The sequence below is a fragment of the Diceros bicornis genome, chromosome 19, assembly GCF_020826845.1.
Source record: "Diceros bicornis minor isolate mBicDic1 chromosome 19, mDicBic1.mat.cur, whole genome shotgun sequence".
NCBI classification, from domain to species: domain Eukaryota; kingdom Metazoa; phylum Chordata; class Mammalia; order Perissodactyla; family Rhinocerotidae; genus Diceros; species Diceros bicornis.
Window position 1 is genome coordinate 12,759,428 of NC_080758.1, and position 25,297 is coordinate 12,784,724.

General features: G+C 41.1%; 1 protein-coding gene across 8 annotated transcripts in view; it reads left to right on the top strand.

The window, feature by feature from the left end:
* Positions 1–25,297, top strand: part of STAU1 (staufen double-stranded RNA binding protein 1) — a 55,529-nt gene that overhangs the window by 21,757 nt on the left and 8,475 nt on the right. For 5 of the 8 annotated variants that reach the window (XM_058562506.1, XM_058562500.1, XM_058562502.1 and 2 more), the window contains 4 exons: positions 1,869–2,007; positions 3,058–3,223; positions 14,688–14,786; positions 24,403–24,633. In XM_058562506.1, the coding sequence (XP_058418489.1) occupies positions 1,907–2,007; positions 3,058–3,223; positions 14,688–14,786; positions 24,403–24,633 (597 nt within the window). In that variant the 5' untranslated portion in view covers positions 1,869–1,906. The remainder of the gene's footprint in view (positions 1–1,868; positions 2,008–3,057; positions 3,224–14,687; positions 14,787–24,402; positions 24,634–25,297) is intronic. The other 3 variants (XM_058562507.1, XM_058562501.1, XM_058562503.1) reach the window with 1 other exon arrangement.

The following is a 25,297-nucleotide window of genomic DNA, read 5'->3' on the forward strand; positions in this document are numbered from 1 at the left end:
CCAGTGGCAAATGCTTATCTTTTCAGAATCCTTAACCTCATTCTAAAGCAGTGGTTCCCAGTGTGTGGTCCCTCGACTCCTGACTGATCTGGAGAAGTGGTCATGGGCGGTGGGGGGTGTCGCCAAACGATTTCTAAGATTTCAGAAAAGCTTAATGAAAATACATTTTTTTTCCCTTGATAATGTTTTACAGATTGCCAAGAATGTAGGTTTTAGCTAGAATCACTTCAAGTCAGTATGGTAATATCAATTATAATGTGTTGATCAGAAACCCTGATTGTCAGTTATGTGTCTCCTTATCATTAAAAAGAATGAGAAAGTAACTTAAATATTTATTACTTAAGTACAGATCAGTAGACAATATCTCTTCAAACAAGGGACCCATGCTGGGACAATTCTAAAAAAGCAGAGTGTCTGGTGACAGGTGGGAACCACTGACCTGGCGACTGTGAGGAGGAGTGGCTGTTTTAGCAGAGGTACCCCTCAAGTACATGAAGTCACCCCAGGCCCTTTGTACACAGGAATGAATCCGGGAAGAACTCGGTCACACCTTTCTTGTGCTTTTGATTTCTTCGTGGTATTCTTTCTTCAAATTCATTCTCTACAACAGATAAATTTTATGGGTCAGAGCTGCTTTTAAAATGATTCAGAAAATGCAACTATATGAATTATGTAAAAAATGTAATTCTGATGTTAGGAAGAGAGATTGGTTACTCATGTGACCCTCTGGTTTTGCAAGCCCGAAGATACTCTTATAAATTTGATTCACGCACTAAATTTATTCGAACCAGTTATATAGTATAGAATCAAGTCATTTTTATTTTCCTCTACATACACTCTAAAAAGGCATTTTAAAGTGGATTTTTGTGTGCGCTTAAATTGAACTTTGCCATTGCTAGTGTTGTTCTGTGTTTGATATGAAAGTGTTGTTTTAAAATGTGATTATACACTGACATTAATCTTTCCAGGCTGGTTTTCTTTTTAAATGGCTTTTAAAGGTTTATGAATTGGATGAACTGACAGAAAAAAAATTGGAAAATGAATAGTGTGTATTTTCTAAAGTTGATAATTCTGAGATAACCCAAGATATATTTGCTCCTGTTGTATATGGAAACAGAACTCATTTTCCTAACAAATATTACCACAGGTCAAATCCCGTTATAAATATCGAGAATGGAAATATCTGACTATTTTGGAGGTCTCATTTGACTTCTCCAGATCGAGTTTACTTGCCTCCTCCTCAGTGACTCTGCACCTTTCCTTAGAGTACACATCCTATTGTAGTTCCCGGAGTGTGTTTTGTGTTCTTTGAACTCCTCTGGGGCAAGAATTGTGTCCTTCAAGCTTAGCACAGTGAGGTGCTGTGCTAAGTTAGTACTTAATAAATGCTTTGCATCCAGTTAGTACTTAATAAGTGCATTGTTCTGTGAAATAGTGTGTACAAACATACTTTTAAGTTTAAGTGAACACCCAGTAAGTCAGTACAACCAAAGTTGTATTGGTTAGGTATTCGCAAACAATAAAATGATTTAGACAGTCACATGGATTTTTTAATCATTGAGTTTGATATGTGTTGGAACTTATTTCTGACAGTTGAAATGTATGGCTTTCCCTGATAACTTCTTGTGTTAAGTTGTTCCTCCCTCTAATAGCCCTTACGATATATTTTGTGCTGTGTATTAGTATCTAGAAATCACAGCAGATTCTTGGATTTCCTGACCTGATGTCTAGCAGTGAAGTATCTAGACCCTTTTGTGAAATGCGTCATGAATCCAATGAGTAGAAAGCATGCTATTATTTTTGATTTTGGTGACCATTATTCGCATGTCAGAAAAAAAACGATTCTTTGTGTTGATTCTGTGTTGCAGAAAGCGTAACCCCTACTGTAGAGCTAAATGCACTGTGCATGAAACTTGGAAAAAAACCAATGTATAAGCCTGTTGACCCTTACTCTCGGATGCAGTCCACCTATAACTACAACATGAGAGGAGGTGCTTATCCCCCAAGGTATGTGTGTGTTTGTTTTAAATACAGGTGAAAATGTGTCTGATCTTTTACATAGAATAATAAAATCTATGGATTGTTGAGCGCAAAGTGATTTGGTCTTCTTTGGGCGTGCCAAGTGTTGATGTTAGTCTGAATTGTGTTGGTGTCTTTGGAACTGTGTTTTAGTGCTCTTTTGACTCCTGTCTGTGGAAGGGGCCTGAGCATATTCCTCCCTAGCAGTATGGCTTGTGCCCCCAAGCAGTCTGGTTAAGGATCGCCATTGTAACTGCTTTGTGTCACTGAGCCGTATTTGAGCATGATTCCCACAGGACTGTGGATTCTCAGCATTCAGAGATTTCCTGATTATTACTTGTTGGGTACTTTTTGACTTTTGAACTTAATGGGCTTTGTAAGTAGCCTTGGCATACAGGTGCAGTAAAATATTAATTGAAACCTGAAAATGCCATGTGTTAAAAACCTCCTGTTCACAGTCATAAGGCAGTAGTGGATAGACTGATGATCAAAATGGAAGTCTTCATTTCCCTGCCCTATTTGGGGAAGAGCAAAGCAAGTTTTAAAAATACAAACTCTGAAATGAAGGAAACCAGCCTCTGCTAGACTATAGGCTGTTGGGATTTCCAGAAATGAGGGTCCTTTCTAAAAGGCTTCTGTTTAAAAATTCCCAGCCTTTTCCGGAGATACGCAAGTGTGATACAAGAAAGTAGAGCAAGTTAAGTTTTCTGTCTCAGCGAAAGCCTCAATTCATTTTAGTTTTTGTAAATATGAGTTAGCGTTATAAATTGAACTCAGGTAATTTGTAAGCCAGTGTATTTTGTGGAAATAAGTTTGATAAATACTTGCTAAACAGTATTTGCTCATACTGTGTGGCAGTGCTAATCCAGTGTAAACTTATGAAGTCTCTGGATATAGTGATGAGGAGTCATTATTGGCAAGTAAACACTGATGTGATCTAGGACCCATGATGAAGGAAATACCTGGAATTTGCCAGAGACTGTATGGGTAACTTATCAATCTGAGACTATAATTTTCCTAACCCCCTTTTGTTTTTAGGTACTTTTACCCATTTCCAGTACCACCTTTACTTTATCAAGTTGAACTTTCTGTGGGAGGACAACAATTTAATGGGAAAGGAAAGACGAGACAGGCTGCGAAACACGATGCTGCTGCGAAAGCTTTGAGGATCCTGCAGAATGAGCCCCCACCTGAGAGGCTGGAGGTAAGGAGAGAACAGAGTTGAGGCTCCTTGATGCTTGGGGCATAGCAGGAGGGTTGTATGAAAGACATCTCAAGTTGCTTTTTCTAAGAAGATGCCTTGAGAGCTTTCGTAGTTTTTATTTGATAGCTTATAAGATTCTATACCCTGAAGCTTTCTTGCCTTTTTTCCCACCTTTTTAAAAAATTTCTTAGCGAGAAAGTCAGATGCTTTCTTTTTCACTCTGTGGTGTAGTTTTGAGTGAACATGTTAGAAAGATTGTGACTCAGTTGAGTTGTGAAGAACACGCAAGGATGAATTCTTCGGTGCTAAAGATTATGCTTGTCAGAATCTACTGTGATTTATGGTACCAAGAGGGAGAATTTTCTGAAGCCGTTTTTCACCAGCCATTCTTTCTTTATTATGTGAAAGTGCCAGTTATCTGTTGCTGCATAACAAACCAACACAAAACTTAGTTGCTTAAACACCTGCAGGCATTTGTGTTGCTCACATGTCTGCAGTTCAGGCAGGGCTTGGCGAGGGGAACTTGTCTCTGCTTCACACGGCTTTGTCTGAGGCAGCTCTACGGGGGCTGGAGAACCCACATTCAAGATGGCTCCCTCACATGGCTGGTAAGGTGGTGCTGGCCGTCGGCTGGGAGCTAAGCGGGGCCTCTGGCCTGGGGACCTCAGTTGCTCTCTTAGATAACCAGTGCAAAGACTGCCTATACATCCTCACTGTTTGGTGGCTGGGTTCTAAGAGTGAGTGTCCTAGAAGAGAGAAAATGGAAGCAGCTGTCAGTTTCTTAAGCCTGGGCCCAGAAATCAGCACAGCATCACTTCTACCATATTCTACAGGTCAAGCAGGCACAGAGCCCAGATTCAAAAGAAGGAGATGTTGAGTTTCACTGTTTTTAGTGAGGCAAAATTCACATAACATAATTCACAATTTTAAGTGTGCAGTTCAGTGGCTTTTGGTACATTAACAATGTTGAGAACCCCACTTCTGGGTGAGAGGAGTATCAAAGAATTTGGGGATTGTGTTTTAAAACTATCACAATAGGAAAAGGATTTTAACTCTTTGTGACTAAATAGGAATATGGGTGTTAGAAAATCAGTGACTCCATGCCATTGAGGGGCCGAGGCATTAGTGAATACCTCTGGAAAGGCAGAGTCTTCTCACCAAAGGTCCAGAAGAAACCCACTGAGTAGAAAACATTGAGATCTCATGATTCTGTTTAATCACAGCACGAAACGCCATCTGAAAATATCCCTGGGAAGCATTTGACTTTTTCTCCTCAAGAAACAAGTTCACGAAAAATAAGGAGATCTTGCCCAGAACACTGGGCTAGATGTGTGATGATAAGGGTGAACCCAAGTGGACCTTTGACGGAGTGCTTGCTGAGGTCCGTGTGCCCAGCTGCCCCCAGGTGACCCAGCTCAGAATGATGCTCTGTGGCTTCATGGCTGGCTACACAGGAGGGTTCTGTGTTTCTTTTGTCACAGTGCATTTCCATCTTCCATTGTAATCACACATTTTAACAGAGATGATCTGTTTCCATGGTCCACTGAGGACCATGTAGAAGAGAATGGACTATAACTTAGAAGAGGAGGATTTAGTGAAGGAAAAAGATGAGCTGCTCAGTGGTGAGATTTGTTCAAACAGCAAAAGGTAGTGTAATCTGAGTCATTTTGGAGGCTATTCATTTTTTGACCTGACTTTGGTGCTTATCTAATTGAAGTCAGATGGAGAAGGTATTTCTCAATTCCTTCCAGCCAGCAGTTGTTAAATGATCGCTGAACACTGGTGTGTGGGTTGTCTGCTCCGGAGTCACTTGAGAAGTTAAACAAAAAAAATTTCTTGGTCCAACCCACACAATTCTAATACAGTAGAGCCAGGGTAAGACCCAGGAGTCTGGCTTTTCCTGTTTTCTTTCTTAGTGTGCCCTTGGAGTAATTCTAAAGCGTGGTCAGAGTTTGGGAACCACAGGTCCTTGGTATTATCAGTGTTTCCCAGGCAGTTTTCCCCCCTTTGAATCTTCCTTGGAAGTACAATATTGCTGGAAAGGGAAAGTGCCTGTTGGTGTCTCGAGCCTGAGCCTGCCCCATCTCTCACTAGAGCAGTGCTGTTTGGCTCAGGCCTGAGGGCAGAGGCTGTAGTAGCCACGCTCCCCTGGGCTCCCCTGGGCTCCCCTGGGCTCATGGATATCTGTGAGGAGCTTTGCTGGGAGTAATGTTCCAATCTGCCTGAGCCCCTTTGCCCCTTTTCTAGTTCTATATGGTTTGAAGTAGAGATAGTGCCCTTCAGAAAGAGCTCAAAGACTAGCCTTAACCAGTGCTTCAGAAACTAGAATCATTAACTAGGATAAGACTTTTTCTTTGAAGTAATAAATGAAACACTGGCCTTCCGCCTAAACAAGCTGCCACCTGATTTACCAGGCCCCCTGGTAGGTGGGTGGTAGGGGGTAAAGAGAGATAGTTTTAAAAGATAACTTTAATTTTTTTTTTTACAAGTAATGCATGTGAACTATAAAAATTTAAAAATTTAGAAAAAAAGGAAAAACGAATGATTTATAAATTTACTCCTTGTAGATAATCACTGTAAACATTTTGGTGGATATCAGTGCGTATATACAAATAAGTACACGCACCTATCTGTTTCACAAAATTGGGATGATGTACAGTAACCACGTTTTTTCCACTGAAGTGTGTATCATGGATATGTTATCCTGCCATTTACTTATAATTCCATGGAGGACTCAAATTCAACATGCCTATAAGCACTTTTTAATGGCTGCGAAGTGTTCCATTGTGTGAACATACCAGTTTATTTTTTCAACAGCAGAGGCTTGGTTATTTTGGTTGTTTGCAGTTTTCCTGTTATAAAATAGGTGGTGAGGAACGTTGTTGTAGTTAAGTCTTTGTGTGTGTCCGAATTATTTTTGTGAGCCATAGTCCTAGAAGTGGAGTTGCATGGTAACGTATATGGCCAAGTTCATCTGCCAGCAGGGTGTGAGCAGCCTGTTTGCCCACAGCCTGCCAGCACTGGCAATTATCATTTTAAACAAATTGTCTGTTTTGCTGTTGAAAATTTTAGAGCATGTGATTGTGTGGTGGATCAGTTCATCTTTTCCAGGACATAGCCAATAAAGCCAGCAGTCTCTGTCTGCCAGGCAGGTATAGACTGGTCCCTTGATGACAGGCAGTGTGTTAGCACTGCCCTTCCCCCTGTGGAGCTTAGTTGAATGGAGCTGACAAACATTAACATTAGTATCATCAAAAAGTGCTGTGTGGGAGCCCGCCCGGTGGCACAAGTGGTTAAGTGCGCGCACTCCGCTGCGGCGGCCCGGTGTTCACCGGTTCGGATCCCGGGCGCGCACCGACGCGTCGCTTGGCAAGCCATGCTGTGGCAGCGTCCCATATAAAGTGGAGGAAGATGGGCACGGATGTTAGCCCAGGGCCAGTCTTCCTCAGCAAAAAAAGAGGAGGATTGGCATGGATGTTAGCTCAGGGCTGGGTCTTCCTCACAGAAGAAAAAAAAAGTGCAGTGTGTACTAGGATGGAAAAGTAGCAAGTATTATGAGAGCATAAAATGTCTCATTTAGATTAGAGTCATGGTGGTGCATTCAGAGAAGTCCTCTCTGAGGAAGAGTCATTTAAGCTGAGACTGAAGATCAGCGAAAGAGCAAGGGCGAGTACATTTCCAGCAGAGGGAGCAGCTTGTGCGAAGGTCCTGAGTTGGGAAAGTGCTTTTATTTTATTTTATTTGTTTATTTTTAAATCTAAGTCTTGTGATAATAAAAGATTACTTATTCAGTGTCTGAGCTGTTAGGAGTAAGATGGTCATAGCTATGGTATCTCTTATAGAGAAAAAAAGGAGCTAGCTTAAATGTCCATTAGTGGGAAAATGCTTAAATAAACGGATACATTATCCCAGGAGTACCAGAGTGTGGTAGATCTGTATACATGAGCATGAAAGGAGGCCCATAATCTATTGAGTGTGGAGAAATCAAAATTCAGAGCTGTTGTTATATGTGTAGTGTGATCCTGTTTGTGTTTAAGTAAATAGAGCCAACTCTGTGTGTGTTATGTATATGTATGGGTGTGGATGTGCCTAGTTTCTATCTTGAAGGTTATATCAAACTTTAAAAGTAGTTTTCTCTTGAGCCAGCCCTGATGGCCGAGTAGTTCGGCGCTCTCACCGCTTTGGCGGCCCAGGTTCGTTTCCCAGTTGCAGAACCATACCACTCGTCTGTCAGTAGCTGTGCTGTGGCCAGTGACTCACATACAAGAACAAGAAGGGCTTACAACTAGGACATACAACCATGCAGTGAGGCTTTGGGGAAGAAAAAAAAAAGTAGTTTTCTCTTGATGGTAGTGGTAGAAGACAGACTTTTTTTTTAAATTGTATTGTTTGAAGTTTTTTTTTATATATACTTCTTTTGTAAAAATAAATAAACGCAGCTCCTCCTGGTCTTGAGTCCTTATCTTCCCTTGGGCCAGGGTCGTATTTAGGTAGGGCTAAAACTGAAGTTGGAGATCTTAATCCTCATTATACTATGGGGGTCCATTGGACCCACTTTACATTTTTGAGTTTCTTTTTCAAGCTCTGTAAGGATTGCTGTTACATGACGTTTCTTCTTTTTTAGAGATCTTACAAAGAACAAAGAGAAAACATACTTATTTTTTAAAATAGAATAAAACTCATTCTGTCTTAGATGATCATGTGGGTCCTTTGGACCCTTTTATAAATCTTTATATTATGGGGGCGGCCCGGTGGTGCAAGCAGTTAAGTGTGCGCGCTCTGCTGCAGCAGCCTGGGGTTCGCCGGTTTGGATCCCGGGCGTGCACAGACGCCCTGCTTGGCAAGCCATGCTGTGGTGGCGTCCCATATAAAGTGGAGGAAGAGATGGGCACGGATGTTAGCCCAGGGCCAGTCTTCCTCAGCAAAAAAAAAAAAAAAAAAAAAAAGAGGAGGATTGGCAGATGTTAGCACAGGGCTGATCTCCTCACCAAAAAAAAAATCTTTATATTATGGAATCTTAATTTTCATGTGTTTTGAAACGTTTTGCTATTTGTCATCCTACGTATCATTTCAGCACTATTTATCATATATTCCCAAATATGCTAAGCAAGACTAAAATAATAAGAAAATAGAAAAATGATGAAATCCCTAGGTGGATGATATGGTAGTGAAATAATTGCCATTATTGCACCATCCTTTAATGTTCCTATTGCATTGCCTAACGTATTGCATTGTCTTTCAAGAAGATACAAAAGAATACTGGAGACACCATCTTTTCACTTTACTTTTAGCTTTCATTCAACTCAGGTGAGAATTCAGAATATTTCTTTTTCCATTCATAATGGCAAAGAGAAGAAAATTGATTGAGGGAGACGTTTCCATTATTAGACAAATCAGAAGATGAATGCAAAGAGACAGATAGCAGCACTCCAGACTCTAATGATGATGGTGAGATTGAGTGTTTAAGTGAAATATCAGACTGTGAGTCTTCAGATGATGTCTTAGATAAGTTTTTCCAAACTCAAGAATCAGCGAGTGAACAGTATTTCTGTGGTGTATGGAAAGGAAACGTGTGTTCTCTTCTGATTGGTCAATGGGAAGGACTTCATCGCACAGTATTTTGCAAGAGGAACCTGGACCGTCCTGTTTTGATTTTTTTAAAAAGTGTGTATGTGACAACATTCTTTCATCTTTTATGATGTTTGGCCACCAGAATTTATTTCCTACCACTTATTGTCCACAAAATAAGTGGACATATGCAAAAGGAGATGTGTGTACAAAGGCGATTGGAAGGAAATAGATGATGTAACAATGAAAAAAAATCATTAGAGTGATCCTTCTTTGGGGGTTTATAAATCTAAAAATGAGAGCATTTTGTAGTTATGGAGCACAGAAGATGGCTGTTCTCTCTTCAACAAAATTATGAGTCTGTTTCAAAAGTGGTGTGTTTTGACAATCCCAGTACAAGAAGAATCAGAATCTTGATAAGCTAGGACCTATTGGAGAGGGATCTGGAATCTGGCGTCATTACAGGTGGGCTGTGCTCTAGGTTCAGGCGTGCCAGCTGATGAGCAGTTTGTGGCATTTAAAGGACCTTGCCCATTCCTTCCAAACTACAAACCTGGAGTAAGAACTTGGGTTGCTATTTTAGATTATTCAAACCTCTAACAAAATGATTTTTGTTGTCCTTTTATTCTTATATTATTTGTAAAATGACTTTAAATTTAAAAAAAAAAATTTTTTTTTTTTTGTGAGGAAGATCAGCCCTGAGCTAACATCTGTGTTAATCCTCCTCTTTTTGCTGAGGAAGACCGGCCCTGAGCTAACATCTATTGCCAATCCTCTTCCTTTTTTTTTCCCCCAAAGCCCCAGTAGACAGTTGTGTGTCATAGTTGCACATCCTTCTAGTTGCTGTATGGGGGACGCGGCCTCAGCATGGCCAGAGAAGCGGTGTGTCAGTGCGCACCTGGGATCCAAACCCGGGCCGCCAGTAGCGGAGCGCACGCACTTAACAGCTAAGCCACGGGGCCGGCCCTAAAATGACTTTAAGTATAGAAGAGTAAAAAGGGTCCTTTGGAGCCAGATGGTTAATGATGATGACTATTTTTTTCCTGGCATACTGAGGGTTAAGCATGGTTCAGAGTGTTTTTTCTTTTCTGAATGTTGCCGAGATTTTACTGCTGAACCATACACTATGGGGTTGATGTTAACAGTAATTCCCACTTCATGAAGCTAAGACTAAGGGCCCATTACACTTTCCCCATCTTGCTGGGAATGGGATTTGTGGATTTGTTTTGAGTCGTTGGCTGCTTCCCCCATTGCAACATTTGTTCAATCTAGATAATATCAGAATTATTTATGGAGAACAACACAATCGCACTTCCAAATGTATATCTTTGTTTCCTGTTTTGCATTTTATTTCACTGACTGCTTTGTCCCTGTTGAAATTCTTTTGGAAGCAGTGGCTTAGAGCAGTGAATCCCAACTCTGGTTGCTAGTAAAATCATCTGGGGACTTAAAAAAAAAAAATAAACAAATACTGTAAATAGGATGGATATCCAGGCCACACCTGCAAAAATTTGAGTTCTTTTTGTCTGGAGTCTGGCTCCGGCATCTGTCCTCGTAAAGCTCCCAGGTCATTCTAATGCTGCCGTGGTTGAGAACCACTGGCTTAGAGTTTAGAATTTAGCAGTGACCACTGTTTTCTTTTATATATATATATATATATTTTTTTTTTTTTTTTTGGGGGGGGAGGAAGATCAGCCCTGAGCTAACATGCATGTTAATCCTCCTCTTTTTGCTGAGGAAGACTGGCTCTGAGCCAGCATCTATTGCCAATCCTCCTCTTTTTTTCCCCAAAGCTCCAGTAGATAGTTGTATGTTACAGTTGCATATCCTTCTAGTTGCTGTATGTGGGATGCGGCCTCAGCGTGGCCGGAGAAGCAGTGCGTCCGTGCGCGACCGGGATCCGAACCCGGGCCGCCAGTAGCGGAGCACGCGCACTTAACCGCTAAGCCACGGGGCTCGCCCATAACCACTGTTTTCTATCAGACTTATGTGGAAGCTCAGTATATAAAGAGAAATGTAGCGTTTCATTAGTGTAAACTTACAAGTTTAGATTTTATAATATTTGTAAAGGCAATCAGTGAGGTTGATTTATGTGAATTTTCACAGCACACAATTATACTATATGTTGTTTTTGTCCATTAAAAAAAAGCAAAAAACATGGCTGAGAAAGATATAGTCCTGTTTTAGAATAGTGGTTCACTCTGCTGTGGGAAGGACAGTGAGAAGGGCTTTGTTGTTTTCCTTGAAAAAGAAAAAAAATTTGATGTCAGTAGTTCTTAATGTTGACATTTGTTAAATCCAGTACAGTTGCCTGTTACATCGTCTGTACTTTTCTATAGGTTTGGAATAGGTCATAATTAAAAAGAAAAGTTAAAACTAATTGGGCTAGTATAATGAAACAAAACTTTTGAAAATTGGGGTATATGCATGGCAATTGAAGTCTTATAACAGCCTTAACAGGCAGTTTATTTCCAGATTTTGTTCTGTTTGTACATAAGGAGAATATTCTCATTGACACAATTACTTAGCATGAGAGTGGACCATTTTTTTAATAGCTCATTCATTTAAAAATCTTTAGATACTCTTCAAATAAACAGCTCTCAAAAAACTTTGTACACAAAAATGAGTTATCCTTTTAGCACAGGTAAATGTATTGACTATCTCTGGTTTGTTAATATTTGGTATGGGGGCGGGCCCAGTGGCATAGTGGTTAAGTTCGTGCACTCTGCTTTGGCGGTGTGGGGTTCGCAGGTTCGAATCCCAGGCTCAGACCTCTGCACTGCCTGTCAAGCTATGTGTGGTGGTGTCCCACATACAAAATTGAGGAAGATGGGCATGGATGTTAGCTCAGGGCTATGCTTCCTCAAGCAAAAAAAAAAAAGAGGATTGGCAACAGATGTTAGCTCAGAGCCAGTCTTCCTCACATACATACAAAAAATTTGGTAAGAAACATACGTTCTTTTGTTGCTTTAAAACAATTTAAGATAAAATATAAGTAACATAAAGGTTAGCATTTTAAACACTTTTTAAGTTCTGTGGCATTAAATATATTCTCAGTGTTGTGCAACTATATCACCACTATCCGCTTCAAGAACTTTTTCATCATCCTACACAGAAACTCTGTACACCTTAAACCATAACCCCACCTTCCCCTTGTTCCCATCCCCTGGTAACCTGTATTCTACTTTTGTCCCTGGCATTTGCCTATTCTAGAAAACGTCATATAAGTGGATTTTTGTCTTTTGTGTGTGGATTATTTCATTTATCATGTTGTCAAGGTTCATCCATGTTCTAGCATGTTTCAGAATTATATTCATTTTTAAGGCTGAATAATATTCCATTGTATGAATATTCCACATTTTGTTTATCCATTCATCTGTTGATGGATGTTTAGGTTGTTTTCACTTTTTGGCTATTGTGAATAGTGCTGCTGTGAACATTGGTATACAAGTATCTGTTTGAGTCCCTCTTTTCACATCTTTAGAGTATATATCTAGAAGTGGAATTGCTGGATCATATTGTAATTCTGTGTTTAACTTTTTGACGAACCACTGAACTGTTCTCCACAGAGGCTGCACCATTTTACATTTTCACCAGCAGTGTACAAGTGTTTCAATTTCTCCACATCCTCACCAACGCTTGCTATTTTCTGTGGCCATTCTTATAGGTGTGAAGTGGTATCTCATTGTAGTTTTGATTTGTATTTCCCTAATGATTAGTGATGTTGAGCATTGTTTCATGAGCTTGTTGGCCATTTGTATATCTTCTTTAGAGAAATGTCTATTCAAATCCTTTCCCCTTTTTTGAATTGGGTTGTTTATTGTTGAGTTGTAGGAGTTCTTTATATATTCTGAATATTAATTCTTTATCAGATATATGATTTGCAAATATTTTCTCCCATTCTGTCCGTTGTCATTACTCTCTCTCTTTTTTTTTTGTGAGGAAGATCAGCCCTGAGCTAACATCCATGCCAATCCTCCTCTTTTTGCTGAGGAAGACTAGCCCTGGGCTAACATCCGTGCCCATCTTCCTCTACTTTATATGGGACGCCGTCTCAGCATGGCCTGACAAGCGGTGCGTCGGTGCATGCCAGGATCCGAACCCGGGCCGCCAGCAGCGGAACGCGCGCACTTAACCGCTACACCATGGGGCCGGCCCCCGTCATTACTTTCTTGACAGTGTCCTTTGATGCACAAAAGTTTTTGATTTTGATGAAGTCCAATGTATGTATTTTTTTCTTTTGTTGACTGTGCTTTTGGTGTCATATCCAAGAAATCGTTGCCAAATCCAGTGTCATGAAGCTTTTCCCCAATGTTTTCTCCTAGGAGTTTTATAGTTTTAGCCCTTATGTTTAGGTCTTTGATCCATTTTGAGTTAATTTTTGTATATGGTGTAAGGTAAGAGTTCAGCTTCATTTTTTTACCTGTGGACATCTGGTTTTCCCAACACCATTTGTTGAACATTTTTATTTTTTAAAATACAGTAATTTTTTTTAGTTTAAAACATATTTAAAAAATAAATTTCAAACTAAACCCCTTCTAAGGCACCTTGCTTGAAGATTTCTGGCTTTAAGGATTCACTAAAAGGCAGGCCTTCTTTTTCCTTAGGATTTAAACAAGAATAAAAGTTTGTTTAGCTTAATAAACCACAAGAAATGCTGTGCAAATACTTTTAACACAGCTGAGAATCAAGTGAAACCAGATTGGAAAGAAAACATTATCATCATGGAAGGAGACAAGGAATAAATAGTGTTGGGGATAAATTGACTTGTATAGGATTATATTCTTGATTGTATTAATGGTTGTTTTTTAAACTTAGAGTTTTATTTCTTTTAATTACAGTTTGAAATATTAGTCCAGTGTAGGTATATGATCTACCCGATAAATGTTTTTTTTTTTTTCCTGTGAGGAAGATCAGCCCTGTGCTAATATCTGCCAATCCTCCTCTTTTTTTTTTTGCTGAGAAAGACTGGCCCTGGCTAAAATCCATGCCCATCTTCCTACCTGATAAATGTAAGGAAATGCACAGCAGATAAAATCCTGGATAGTCTTGCACCTTGTCTACTCAGCAGTTTCAGCCACGAGTTCCTGTCAGTTCTCATCTTGGAAATAGGATTTTACAAATTCTTTTGACAAAAGAGTCCCAATAACATGAAGAAAAACACAGCTCTCTTGCTGTGTTTTGGGGGCACTTTGCTATTACTGAGCTTATCTGCTTTCTCACATTATCACTGCAACATGGACACCCATGTTACCAGTGTGGACAGAGAAGATCTCTGCCCCTCTTTCATCCCAGCCCTGGCTGAGGGCTGCAAATGAACCTTGTTACAAAGATCAGCTCAGCCTTGGCTCAGGACACTTGATTAGTCTGCACCTTGCACTTTTGCACCCAGCAGTATGAGATACATGGCAGTTTTGTAGTTTGTTCCACTGCATACTTTTTAATAAAGTGGTTTCCAGGCACTTTATGTCCAGATAAGAAACCTGCATACCCAGGTGGGGAGACTTATATTTGAACTTGCCGTCTCCCACGTGGATCTGTCTGTATTTGACTTTTTCCAAAGTGTGGCTTGCCAGTCCTCGAGGAGGCTTTGGAAGTCACTCTTCCTGAGCAGCATGGCATCTCGCTGCACCACGATGAGGCGATTCGTAGCCGAAGGTCTGTTATGTGTGGATTGTTTATGCTGGATTTATGAGGTGCAAACTGACCCAAGTTTGATAGGACCCTTTTTTTTAACCTTTTAAATCCACTGACACGTGTACGGGTGTGGCCTTGTTCACTGGGTTAGTGCTCCATCCATAAAGCCGAGGTTCAGTGCTTTTAAGGTTTATCATCACAGCTGTTATGTTGATGGTTTTAATAAGAGTTAACTACTAAACAACTACTCTTCCCTTAGGTGAATGGAAGAGAATCAGAAGAAGAAAATCTCAATAAATCTGAAATAAGTCAAGTGTTTGAGATTGCACTTAAACGGAACTTGCCTGTGAATTTTGAGGTAAGCTTCTTTTACATGTAGGACTCTATATTAGAAAATACTGTTGGCATCATCGGAATTATATGTTTCCTAAATAATATTGGGATAATAATTACATATATGTGAACCTTCAAATTTAAGATTCAGATTTTCTATTTAGCAAAGCAGTATTTATTCTCCTCTTCTAGGAGTCATCAACTTAGGGCAGCCAGGGGTCTCTTGACAGTCCAGGATGGCCTCAGGGGTCTGTGAACCTCCTCAAATGGTCTGAAGAAGACTCAGTTGATGTTCGCATGTGTATTCTTCTGGGGAGAGGGTCCATTGTTTTCATGACTCTCAAAAGCACCTATTACTCCCCAAATATTTAAGAATCTCCCTAAGTGGTCCCTAAAAGTCTTGTCAGAGTAATTGTTAAAAGGACATAGGTTTTGTCATTGTCTAGCGTCTGCCCCCCAGTTCACCATTTAATAACTTCATTTGTTGTTGGAGACTTTATGGTCTAAAAACAATAATTAATGGGTTGTTGGTTCAAAATAGAAAATAAAATACATTTAGTGAGTGTTGCTTTCAAAGACATAGTGAGTCCAATTAGACTAGGCAGGTAAGGGGAATTTTTTTCCAAGTTTCCCTTAATGGTCTGACACATGGCAAATTCTATGCAAATTCTCTCTTGATTTCCATGCGTGGTTATGCACAATTGTGTTTTAATATACAATGCAGATTTCTTTATCCATTCTTTGGTGTTTCAAAGTTACAAAGAATATATATTTAGTCTTCCCAACTTGCACATTGTTACCGTAGGCAAATGTAATTTGAGGTGGGATGTCTGCTCCAAACAATTTTAAGTGGTTCCTAAACTTCTTTTGGTGTATTTCTTTCTTTCCTTTTCTTTTTCTTTTTTCTTTTTTTTTTTTGTGAGGAAGATCAGCCCTGAGCTAACATCCGTGCTAATCCTCCTCTTTTTGCTGAGGAAGACTGGCTCTGAGCTAACATCTATTGCCAATCCTCCTCTTTTTCCCCAAAGCCCCAGTAGATAGTTGTATGTCATAGTTGCACATCCTTCTAGTTGCTGTATATGGGACGCGGCCTCAGCATGGCCGGAGAAGCGGTGCGTCGGTGCGCGCCCGGGATCCGAACCCGGGCCGCCGGTAGCGAAGCACGCGCACTTAACCCCTAGGCCAAGGGGCCCGCCCAGTGTATTTCTTTTTTTAAAAGGCTACCTGGAGGGGCCGGCCCGGTGGTGCAAGCGGTTAAGTGCGCGCGCTCCGCTGCGGCGGCCCGGGGTTCGCTGGTTTGGATCCCGGGCGCGCACTGACGCACTGCTTAGTAAGCCATGCTGTGGCGGCGTCCCATATAAAGTGGAGGAAGATAGGCACCGATGTTAGCCCAGGGCCGTCTTCCTCAGCAAAAAAGGAGGAGGATTGGCGGATGTTAGCTCAGGGCTGATCTCCTCACAAAAAAAAAAAAAAAAAAAAAAAAAGGCTACCTGGAGTTTATTATCCTGTAAAATACTTTAATTTTGTAGCATTTTTGCAGTTACAGGTGATCCCCAAATTTCATGGCTGACTGTCATAAAATACCTATCTTCTGTTGTGTGCTAGCGCCCTAAACTGGCTCTTGAGTTCAAACCTTAAACCATCAGTTGAGTGATGATGATTGCCTGCTGCCTGCCGTGGGGCACAGGTGGGGTGGGGAGTTGCACTTGGATTACAGGGCCCCCCGCATCCCCTATACCATCCGTGTCCCACTCTGGCAGGCAAGACCAGGTTGATGTTGTCCCCCTTCTGGAGTGCAGAGCACCAGATGAATCAAGGGCTGGTGCCTTCTTCCCTGGCCCTACATCCCTTCCAGCCTTTCTCCCTCTGGAGTGGTGGGGGGTGGTGAGGATTGGGGAGGCAATGAGACAGGGGACATACAGAATGATAGGGCTAGTTGTTGGGTGGGAAGTAGGTGGGAGCTTCACCCCAAGAAGCCACAGGTTCTCCTCGGGCACCTATTGCAGGAAAGGGAAGAAATGCTCATTTTCTCCTGCTGAGGCATTAGTGTGGCATGAGAATAGATTTCTAAAGATTGAAGGGAGGGGTACCAAGACTGTGAGAGTGGGAGATGCCTAGCTTCCTCGGTCACCTCAGGGTCACAGAGGTGACTGCTGGGGCCCCTTGTGAAGCTTGTCACCTGCTCACACTAGTTGCTGCCCTGCTTGAGAGTCACAGAGCTTTCTGGAACCTTAGTGAGGGATTGCCCTTTTATGTTTTCGCTCTGTGCGATTTGGGGACCAGATTGCTTCCATCCCACCTCCACTTTTGTTTAGGTGTCAGATTTGGCTCTCAAACTTGTGTTCAGGAATGTGTAACATATAGCAGGGAATTGTCAAATAGTCACATAAAGGAAGGTGTGGGAGCGCCCTCTGGTGGTGAATATCTTTTAAAGTAATTTAAAACATTACAGTTTGTGTGTAGGTGGTGGCTTTGAGTTTGTTAAAATAAGTACTTAAATAACTCATATATCAAAGGTTCATATTAGCTTCCATTATTAGGTTTAGCAAGGACTTTATTTCTTTCCCCACAGTTCTGTCTCTTGCACCTGGCATGTATTGGATGCTTAGGAAATAATTACTGACTAAATGAACAGAATAGTTATTGTTTTTGACTAAGTTTTTGATAGTAAAATCTGTCACATAGGAAGCCTGGTTTGGTGTTTAATAGTAGAAGACAGGAGCCATTTATACAGTTATTCAGAAAAATGTATACAGCTTGATTTTTGATAAAATATATAGTTTTAGTCAGAAAATGTGATGGTGCTGATCGATATAGTCACTAGGAGACAGTTGTGACTTGATGACACTAAATACATTCTAGGTCAGACTCCAAATGTAGATTGGTGGGATCATGATGTGAGTAGACAGTGCACATGGTTGCTGAGGGTCCGGGGTGGAGCTATGAATGTGAAGTGAGCCCTCAGGTGGCTGCTCTTAATTTTCGAGTCTGATCTGAGGGCACAGAAAGCACTGTTCAGAGAGGCAGTGTTTAGGAATCTAGGCTGTCAATGTGGCAGGTAGTGTGTGAGGGCCACCTGGGAGAGCCCTCTAGAATCAGTCTGCAGGTGCCTTGCACGCTGGGCCCTTCCCCGCACACCTCTTCCTTTTAGAGCAGTAAAGGCCGCTCTCTGTGGTGCCTCTTGTTGCCACTTTGGGAGCACAGCACAGCCGTTTCTTGGACTCACATAGTTTTCCTAGCCATTTTTTCAACTTTTCATTTGGAAAAATTTCAAATCTATGGAAAAGTTGCAAGAATAGGACAGTGAGTATGTTCTTCACTTAGATTCACCAGTGGTTAACATTTTACCACATTTGCTTTTTCTTTCTCTGTAAATGTTACATGTTTTATTTTCTGTTTTTTACTTTTGCTGACTCATTTGAGAGCAAGTGGCAGACATGCCCTTTGACTCCTAATATTTCAGCATGTATTTCTTAAGAACAAGGACATTATCTTAAATAACCACAATCTAATTATCAAATACAGGATATTTAGCATTGCTGTAATACTGTTATCTAATATACACCCTGTATTCACATTTTGCCAGTTGTCCCTGTGATGTCCTTTATAGAAAGTATTTTCTTGTTCCAGTGTCCAGGACAGGATCACATGTTGCATTTAGCTGATGCGGCTCTTTAGTCTCTAATCTGTAACAGTTCCTCGGCCTTTTTTTTGTTCTTCATGACGTTGACATTTTAAAAAGTCAGTTATTTTGTAGAATGGCCCTCAATCTGAGTTTGATTGTTAGCTCATGATTAGTTTCAGGTTATGCATTTTTTGGCAGGAATACCACAGAAGTGGTGTCTGTTCTTCTTAGCATCACGTATCTCGTTTTGTCCCAGTGTTGGTGACGTTAGTTTCACTGGTCTACACCAGACCTGCTCCACTGTAATTAATCATTAAGTCTTAATTAAAGACTTGCTTTCCCTTTGTAATTAATCCCTGACCTGTGGGACAAGGTGGGAGGCTGTGCCCTAACAACGTTCCCCAGGGGTTCCAGCAGTCATTGATAATTCTCCCGGCATCAGTTATTACTGTGCTGGACGTCAGTGTGGATTTTCTGCATTTCTAAGCTGGCATTCTACTATAAAGAAACTCTTTCCTCCCCCCGCCTTATATTACATTAATTTATATAGTACAGATGCATTGCTTCTTTCTCTATTCAAAGTGTCACTTGATTACTATCATTATTCATTTTGATGGTCAAATTGCCATTCAAACTGACTCCTGTGTCCGTTGACACACCCCCATCAGTTTCTTTTGTGAGGGGGCGGGGGTCAGGTTTGTTAAAGGCGTTATTTACATACAGTAAAATTGACCCTATTTAGCTGTACAGTTCGATGTATATACAATTTCATGAATGTGTGAGTTGCGTAACCATCACCGCAGTTTGATAGTGTAGCACATCTTTCACCCCATAAAGTTCCCTTTGTGTCTCTTTGCAGTCAGTCCCTTCCCTCCATCCTCAGCCTTGGGCAACCGCTGATCTGATTTCTGTCTGTACAGTTTTGCTTTTTTCAAAATATTACATAAATGGAATTATAGAGTATATTGCCTTTTGTGTGGCTTCTTTAACTTACTATAATGCAGATTTTGAGTCATCTATGTTGCATGTATCAGTTCATTTCTTTTTATTGCTGAGTAGTAGTCCATTGTATGGACATACCACAACTTATTCATCTATTTACCAATTGAAGAAAATTTGGGTTGAAATGTTGACCCCAAGAATTGAAGAACATTTGGGTTGTTTCCAGTTGTTGGTGATTATGAATAAAGCTACCATAGATATATGCATACATTTGTATACACGTTTTTATTTCTCTTGGGTTAAAACTTGGGAGTGGATTTGCTGGGTTGCGTGATAAATATATCTTTAACTTGATAACTTTTTAACTTTATAAGAAGCTGCCAAACTGTTTTCCAAACTGGGTGTATCATTGTAGCTTCCCACCAGCAATGTATGAGAGTTTTAGTTGCTCTGCATCCTCTCCAACATTTAGTATCGTCAGGTTTTAAAATTTCAGTCATTCTAGTAGGTGTATAGTAGTAACTCATGGTTTTAACTTGTCTCTCCATGAAGACTAGTGATATTGAGCATATTTTCATATGTTTATTTACCATATGTATGTTTTCTTTGGAGAAGTATCTGTTCATATCTTTTGCTAATTTTTTTATTGAGCTGTCTTTTATTATTGAGTTTTGAGGGTTCTTTATATATTCTGAATACAGGTCTTTTATCAGATATGTATTTTCCAAATATTTTCTCCCAGTCTGTGGCTTTTCGTTTTATTTTTTTAGCAGTGTCTTCCAAAGAGCAGAAACATTTAATCTTGGAGAGGTCTGGTTTGCCAAATTTTTCTTTTATGGTTCATGGTTGTTGTGTCCTATCTGAGATTACCTTTGCCTAACTTAAGGTCATTCTCTTTTGTTTTCTTCCAGAAGTTTTATAGTTTTAGCTCTTAAATTTAGGTTTATGATTCATTTTGAGTTATAATTTTTATATATGCTGTGAGGTAAGAGTCAGAGTTCTTTTTTCTTTCTTTTGTATGTGGATATTTAGTTTTCCCTGCCCCTGTGCTCTCACCTCCCCTCTTCAGTTTTGAGAACTTCCTTACTTTCTGATACAACAAAATGTTTTAGCCTTACTTTGAACTTTCTCTGCTCTCGCTTACACCCCAATAGAAATAGAAATGGCCTCAGCTATTCCTTCAAGGAGCCCTGGTTCCCTGTAATGCAGGGTGGAATGTGGAGACCAAGATGAGGGTGCTCAGTATGCTTGCTGCTGCTGGAGAGTCATTGCTTCTAGGCCCTGTTAGCAGATAGCACTAGGGAGTATGTATATTTTTTAAATCACAAGTTTATACCTCTGATTTCAATCCAACATCACAGGTTCTTCCTCTGTGTTCCTTACTCCATATTTGGATCTCCTTTTTCCCATCATGAGAATCTGGTCCCAAGAGCATCAATAAATTTACCCACACCATCAATAACAAACCTACTAAGTAAAGTTTAAGGTATCTTTGTAGTTCTTTTTATTTTTTATTTTTTTTTTTTTGGGTGAGGAAGATTAGCCCTGAGCTAACATCTGTTGCCAATCCTCCTCTTTTTGCTGAGGAAGACCGGCCCTAAGCTGACATCTATTGCCAATCTGCCTCCTTTTTTTTTTTCCCTTTTTCTCCCCAAAGCCCCCAGTAGATAGTTGTATTTCATAGTTGCACATCCTTCTAGTTGCTGTATGTGGGACGCGGCCTCAGCATGGCCAGAGAAGCGGTGCGTCAGTGCACGCCTGGGATGCGAACCCAGGCCGCCAGTAGTGGAGCGCTCGCACTTAACCGCTATGCCACGGGGCCGGCCTCTTTATTTTTACACTGAATGTATATCATCAGAGTATTGTGTTCCAAAGTTCCTTGGATTATTTTTTCCACACACTAACAGTCTATTGAAGTATACTTCATGTACAGTAAAAATGTACATATCTTACGTGCACAGCCCATTAAATTTTAACCTATGTACAAATCTGTGATTCGCCACACAGATCAAGATATAGAATGTTTCCATAACCTCCAGAAGTCTTTGGGCTCCTTTCCAGTTAATACCACCCAGAAGAAGCTGCTTTCTGTAATCAGTAGAGATTCGTTTTTTCTGTTCGTAGACTGCATGTAAATAGAATGATACAGTATGGGTCATTTGATGTTGAGTTCCTTTTTTTTTTTTTTTTGGTGAGGAACATCAGCCCTCTGCTAACATCTGCCAATCCTCTTTTTTTTTTTTTGCTGAGGAAGACTGGCCCTGGGCTAACATCATGCCCGTCTTCCTCCACTTTATATGGGACGCCACCACAGCATGGCTCGCCAAGCGGTGCGTCAGTGCGCGCCTGGGATCCAAGCTGGTGAACCCTGGGCTGCCGCAGCAGAGCGCGCGCACTTAACCACTTGCACCACCGGGCCGGCCCCATGATGTTGAGTTTCTTATCCTCAACAGAATGTTTTTGAGTCTCATCTGTGTGTATCAGTAGTTTATTGCTGAGTCATATTCCACCGTTTGGATGTAAAATGTAATTTATCCATTGCTGTTGCTGGACATGTGGGTTGTTTTCACCTTGGGAACTATTGTGAATAAAGCTGCTAAGTCCTGTGTACATGAGCACTCAGAGTTGCTAAGTCCTGTGTACATGAGCACTCAGAGTTGCTAAGTCCTGTGTACATGAGCACTCAGAGTTGCTAAGTCCTGTGTACATGAGCACTCAGAGTTGCTAAGTCCTGTGTACATGAGCACTCAGAGTTGCTAAGTCAAAGGGTAGGTGTTTATAAAAATTCTCAAACTGGGGCGGGCCCGGTGGTGTGGTGGTTAATTAAGTTCGTGTGTTCCGCCTCAGCGGTCCTGGTTTTGCCCGTTTGGATCCTGGGTGCAGACCTACTCGCCGTTCATCAAGCCATGCTGAGGTGGTGTCCACATAGAAGAACTAGTGGGACCTACAACTAAGATACACACCTATGCACTGGGGCTTTAGGGAGGAAAAAAAAAGAGAAAGAGGAAGATGGGCAACAGACGTTAGCTCAGGGCCAATCTTCCTCAACAACAAAAATATTGTCAAACTCTTTCCTAAAGTGATTGTACCAGTTTACACTCCCACCAGTTGCTCCACATCCTTGTCAGTACTTGATATTGTCAGTCTTTTTAATTTTGGGGTGTGTGTGTGTATGTTGTAGTATTTCATTTTGCATTTCCCTGATGACTAATGATGAGCACTTTTTCATATGCTTATTGGCCATTTAGAGATCTTGTTTGTAAAGTACCTGTTCAAGTTTTTTTTTATTTGAGTAGTTTTGTCTTTTTATTATTGACTTGTAGGAGTTCTTTATATTCTGGATATAAATCCTTTGTCAGATACATAGATTGCAAATATTCTCTCACATTCTATGGGTTCCCTTTTTTTACTTTGTAAAATGTTGTCTTTTAATGAGCAGTTATTCGTTTTGAGGAATTCCAATTTTATTTTCTATATGGATGGTAACTTTTGTGTTCAAAAACTCTGCCAACTCATGGTCATGAAGTTTTCTCCTGAAAGCTTTATAAAAAAGTTTTAGCTTTCACATTTGAGTCTGTGTTCTAGCTCTGGGTTAATTTTTGTTTGTGGTTGAGTTCAAGATTGTAGTTTAGTTTTTTCCCATGTGGCTATCTAGTTGCTCCAATACCATTTTTTTTTTTTTTTTGTTTTGTTTTTTTTTTTTTTTGTGAGGAGATCAGCCCTGAGCTAACATCCGCCAATCCTCCTCCTTTTTTGCTGAGGAAGACGGCCCTGGGCTAACATCGGTGCCTATCTTCCTCCACTTTATATGGGACGCCGCCACAGCATGGCTTACCAAGCAGTGCGTCGGTGCGCGCCCGGGATCCGAACCAGCGAACCCCGGGCCGCCGCAGCGGAACGCGCGCACTTAACCGCTTGCGCCACCGGGCCGGCCCCACCATTTTTTTTTTTTTAAAGAGACTTTGGATTTGCTTTGGTGTGTTTGCCAAAAATCAAGAGACCATATATGTGCAGGTCTATTTCTGCATTCTGTTCTGTTTTATCGATCTATTTGTTTATCCTTAAACAATGCCATGATGTGGTAATTGCTGTAACTTTATAGGAAATAAAGTTGAAATCTGGTAGTGTAAGGCTTCTGACTTAGTTTTTCTTTTCAAGGGTGTCTTGACTAGTGTAAGTTGGATCTGATTTTTATTTTCCTTCTGTGTGATTATGTAATCACTTTAATATACAGTTAGGTTTCTGTTCATATTCCATTTTAGTGTTTTTCTCCATCTTTGTTGACTTTTTATATTTTTAATATATAAAACAGTAAATGATTCCAGAAGTCGAAACTATACAAAAAGATACATTCAGAAGTGTCATCTTGTCGGCTCTCTACCACAGTCCCTCCCACCCACTGTAGGGAACTAATTCCATTGGTTTCTGCTTTACCCTTCTTGTGTTTCTTTTTGCAAAATATGCATATATACACGTGTGTGTCTAAATATATATGTATACATATATATATAACCCCTGCCCCTTTTTTTTTTACACCAAAGTTAGGGTATCATATATATGCTTCTACAGTTTGCTTTTTTTACTTACTGTGTCCTGGAAATCACTCTCAGTGCTTAGAGATTTTCTCAGTCTTTTACAGCTGCACGGCAGCCAGGATTTAATAACCTCAATCTTGGCTGGAGGCTCAGAGCAAATATTAACCTTGAACTCTTTTTCAGCAATTGTTTCTGGGCTTTGCTGGGCCAGCTTCCTTTCTGCCATTTGCAGTGGATCACACTAACTCAGGGAAGTCTGTGGTCCTGGGGAGACGTGAGCCGTTTTTATGGGAGGGTGTCGTAGAAAACGTTTCCCCATTCCATGCCTCATGAGACCCAAGGACGTTAAGTTTGAAAAATAAGAAAAAAGAGAAGAAATCAAGCATCAGCGTCATCAGTGTTTCCTTTTGCCGACTGTTTCGCTCCTTTCATTTCCTGGGTCTGTTGCCCGGTTCCCCTGCCCTGTGTCTCGTGTGCAGCAGTGTGGTAACCAGTGTGCCCGACAGCTTGTGATAAGTGCCTGTCACGCTTTCACTCAGTCTTTCCCTCTAAAACAGGTCGCCCGGGAGAGTGGCCCCCCCCACATGAAGAGCTTTGTGACCAAGGTGTCGGTTGGGGAGTTTGTGGGGGAAGGTGAAGGGAAGAGCAAGAAGATTTCAAAGAAGAACGCTGCTATAGCTGTTCTCGAGGAGCTGAAGAAGTTACCACCCCTGCCTACAGTTGAGCGAGCGAAGCCCAGAATCAAAAAGAAAACAAAATCCATAGTCAGGGTAAGAACCTTTCTGAATGAAGAGGCTGTTGTCACTGCCCATAGACAGCCGGGGGGTTGGAAGGCTGGTTGCTGACCCCAGTGAAAGGGGGTGGGAGCCAACAGGCACACGCTAGGCCTGGTAGACCCTTTCGGGGACCCCTTGTGTAGTTCTCCCGGGAGCCCCAGGTTGGGCAAAGGCAGGACACTGAGCTGGCTTCAGGGGAGGCCCCTGCAGGTGTACACATCGGCGTGGATGAGGGCATCCTCGCTGCCCTGTGATCACAGTGAGGAGCAGGGCCGGGGAGAGTGCGTAAATCGTGCTTCCTCCGTCTCCCTGGCCGCTGCGCTCTTCTGAACGTGGGGCAGATTCATGGGAGGAACGGTGTCCGGGGGCAGACCTAGGAGTGAGACATGTCACTGTACGCCTTCTTATTCTTTTGGGTTTTTGAATCATGCTAATGTACCTATCAAAAATACTACTTCTCTACCCCCACCCCACCAAAGAAGGGACAGGAGTCCATTTGGGGACATTAATGAATGCTAGGATCTGTTCTGATTGTCAATATAGTTTCATGCTATATCGAGAGCTGCCTTTTTCTTACACACAAGTTAGCACACTGTACATATAAAGTTAGCATACTTTCGCAGTTTCCGTTTTTTGCTTAACATATCTTGGAAATCAC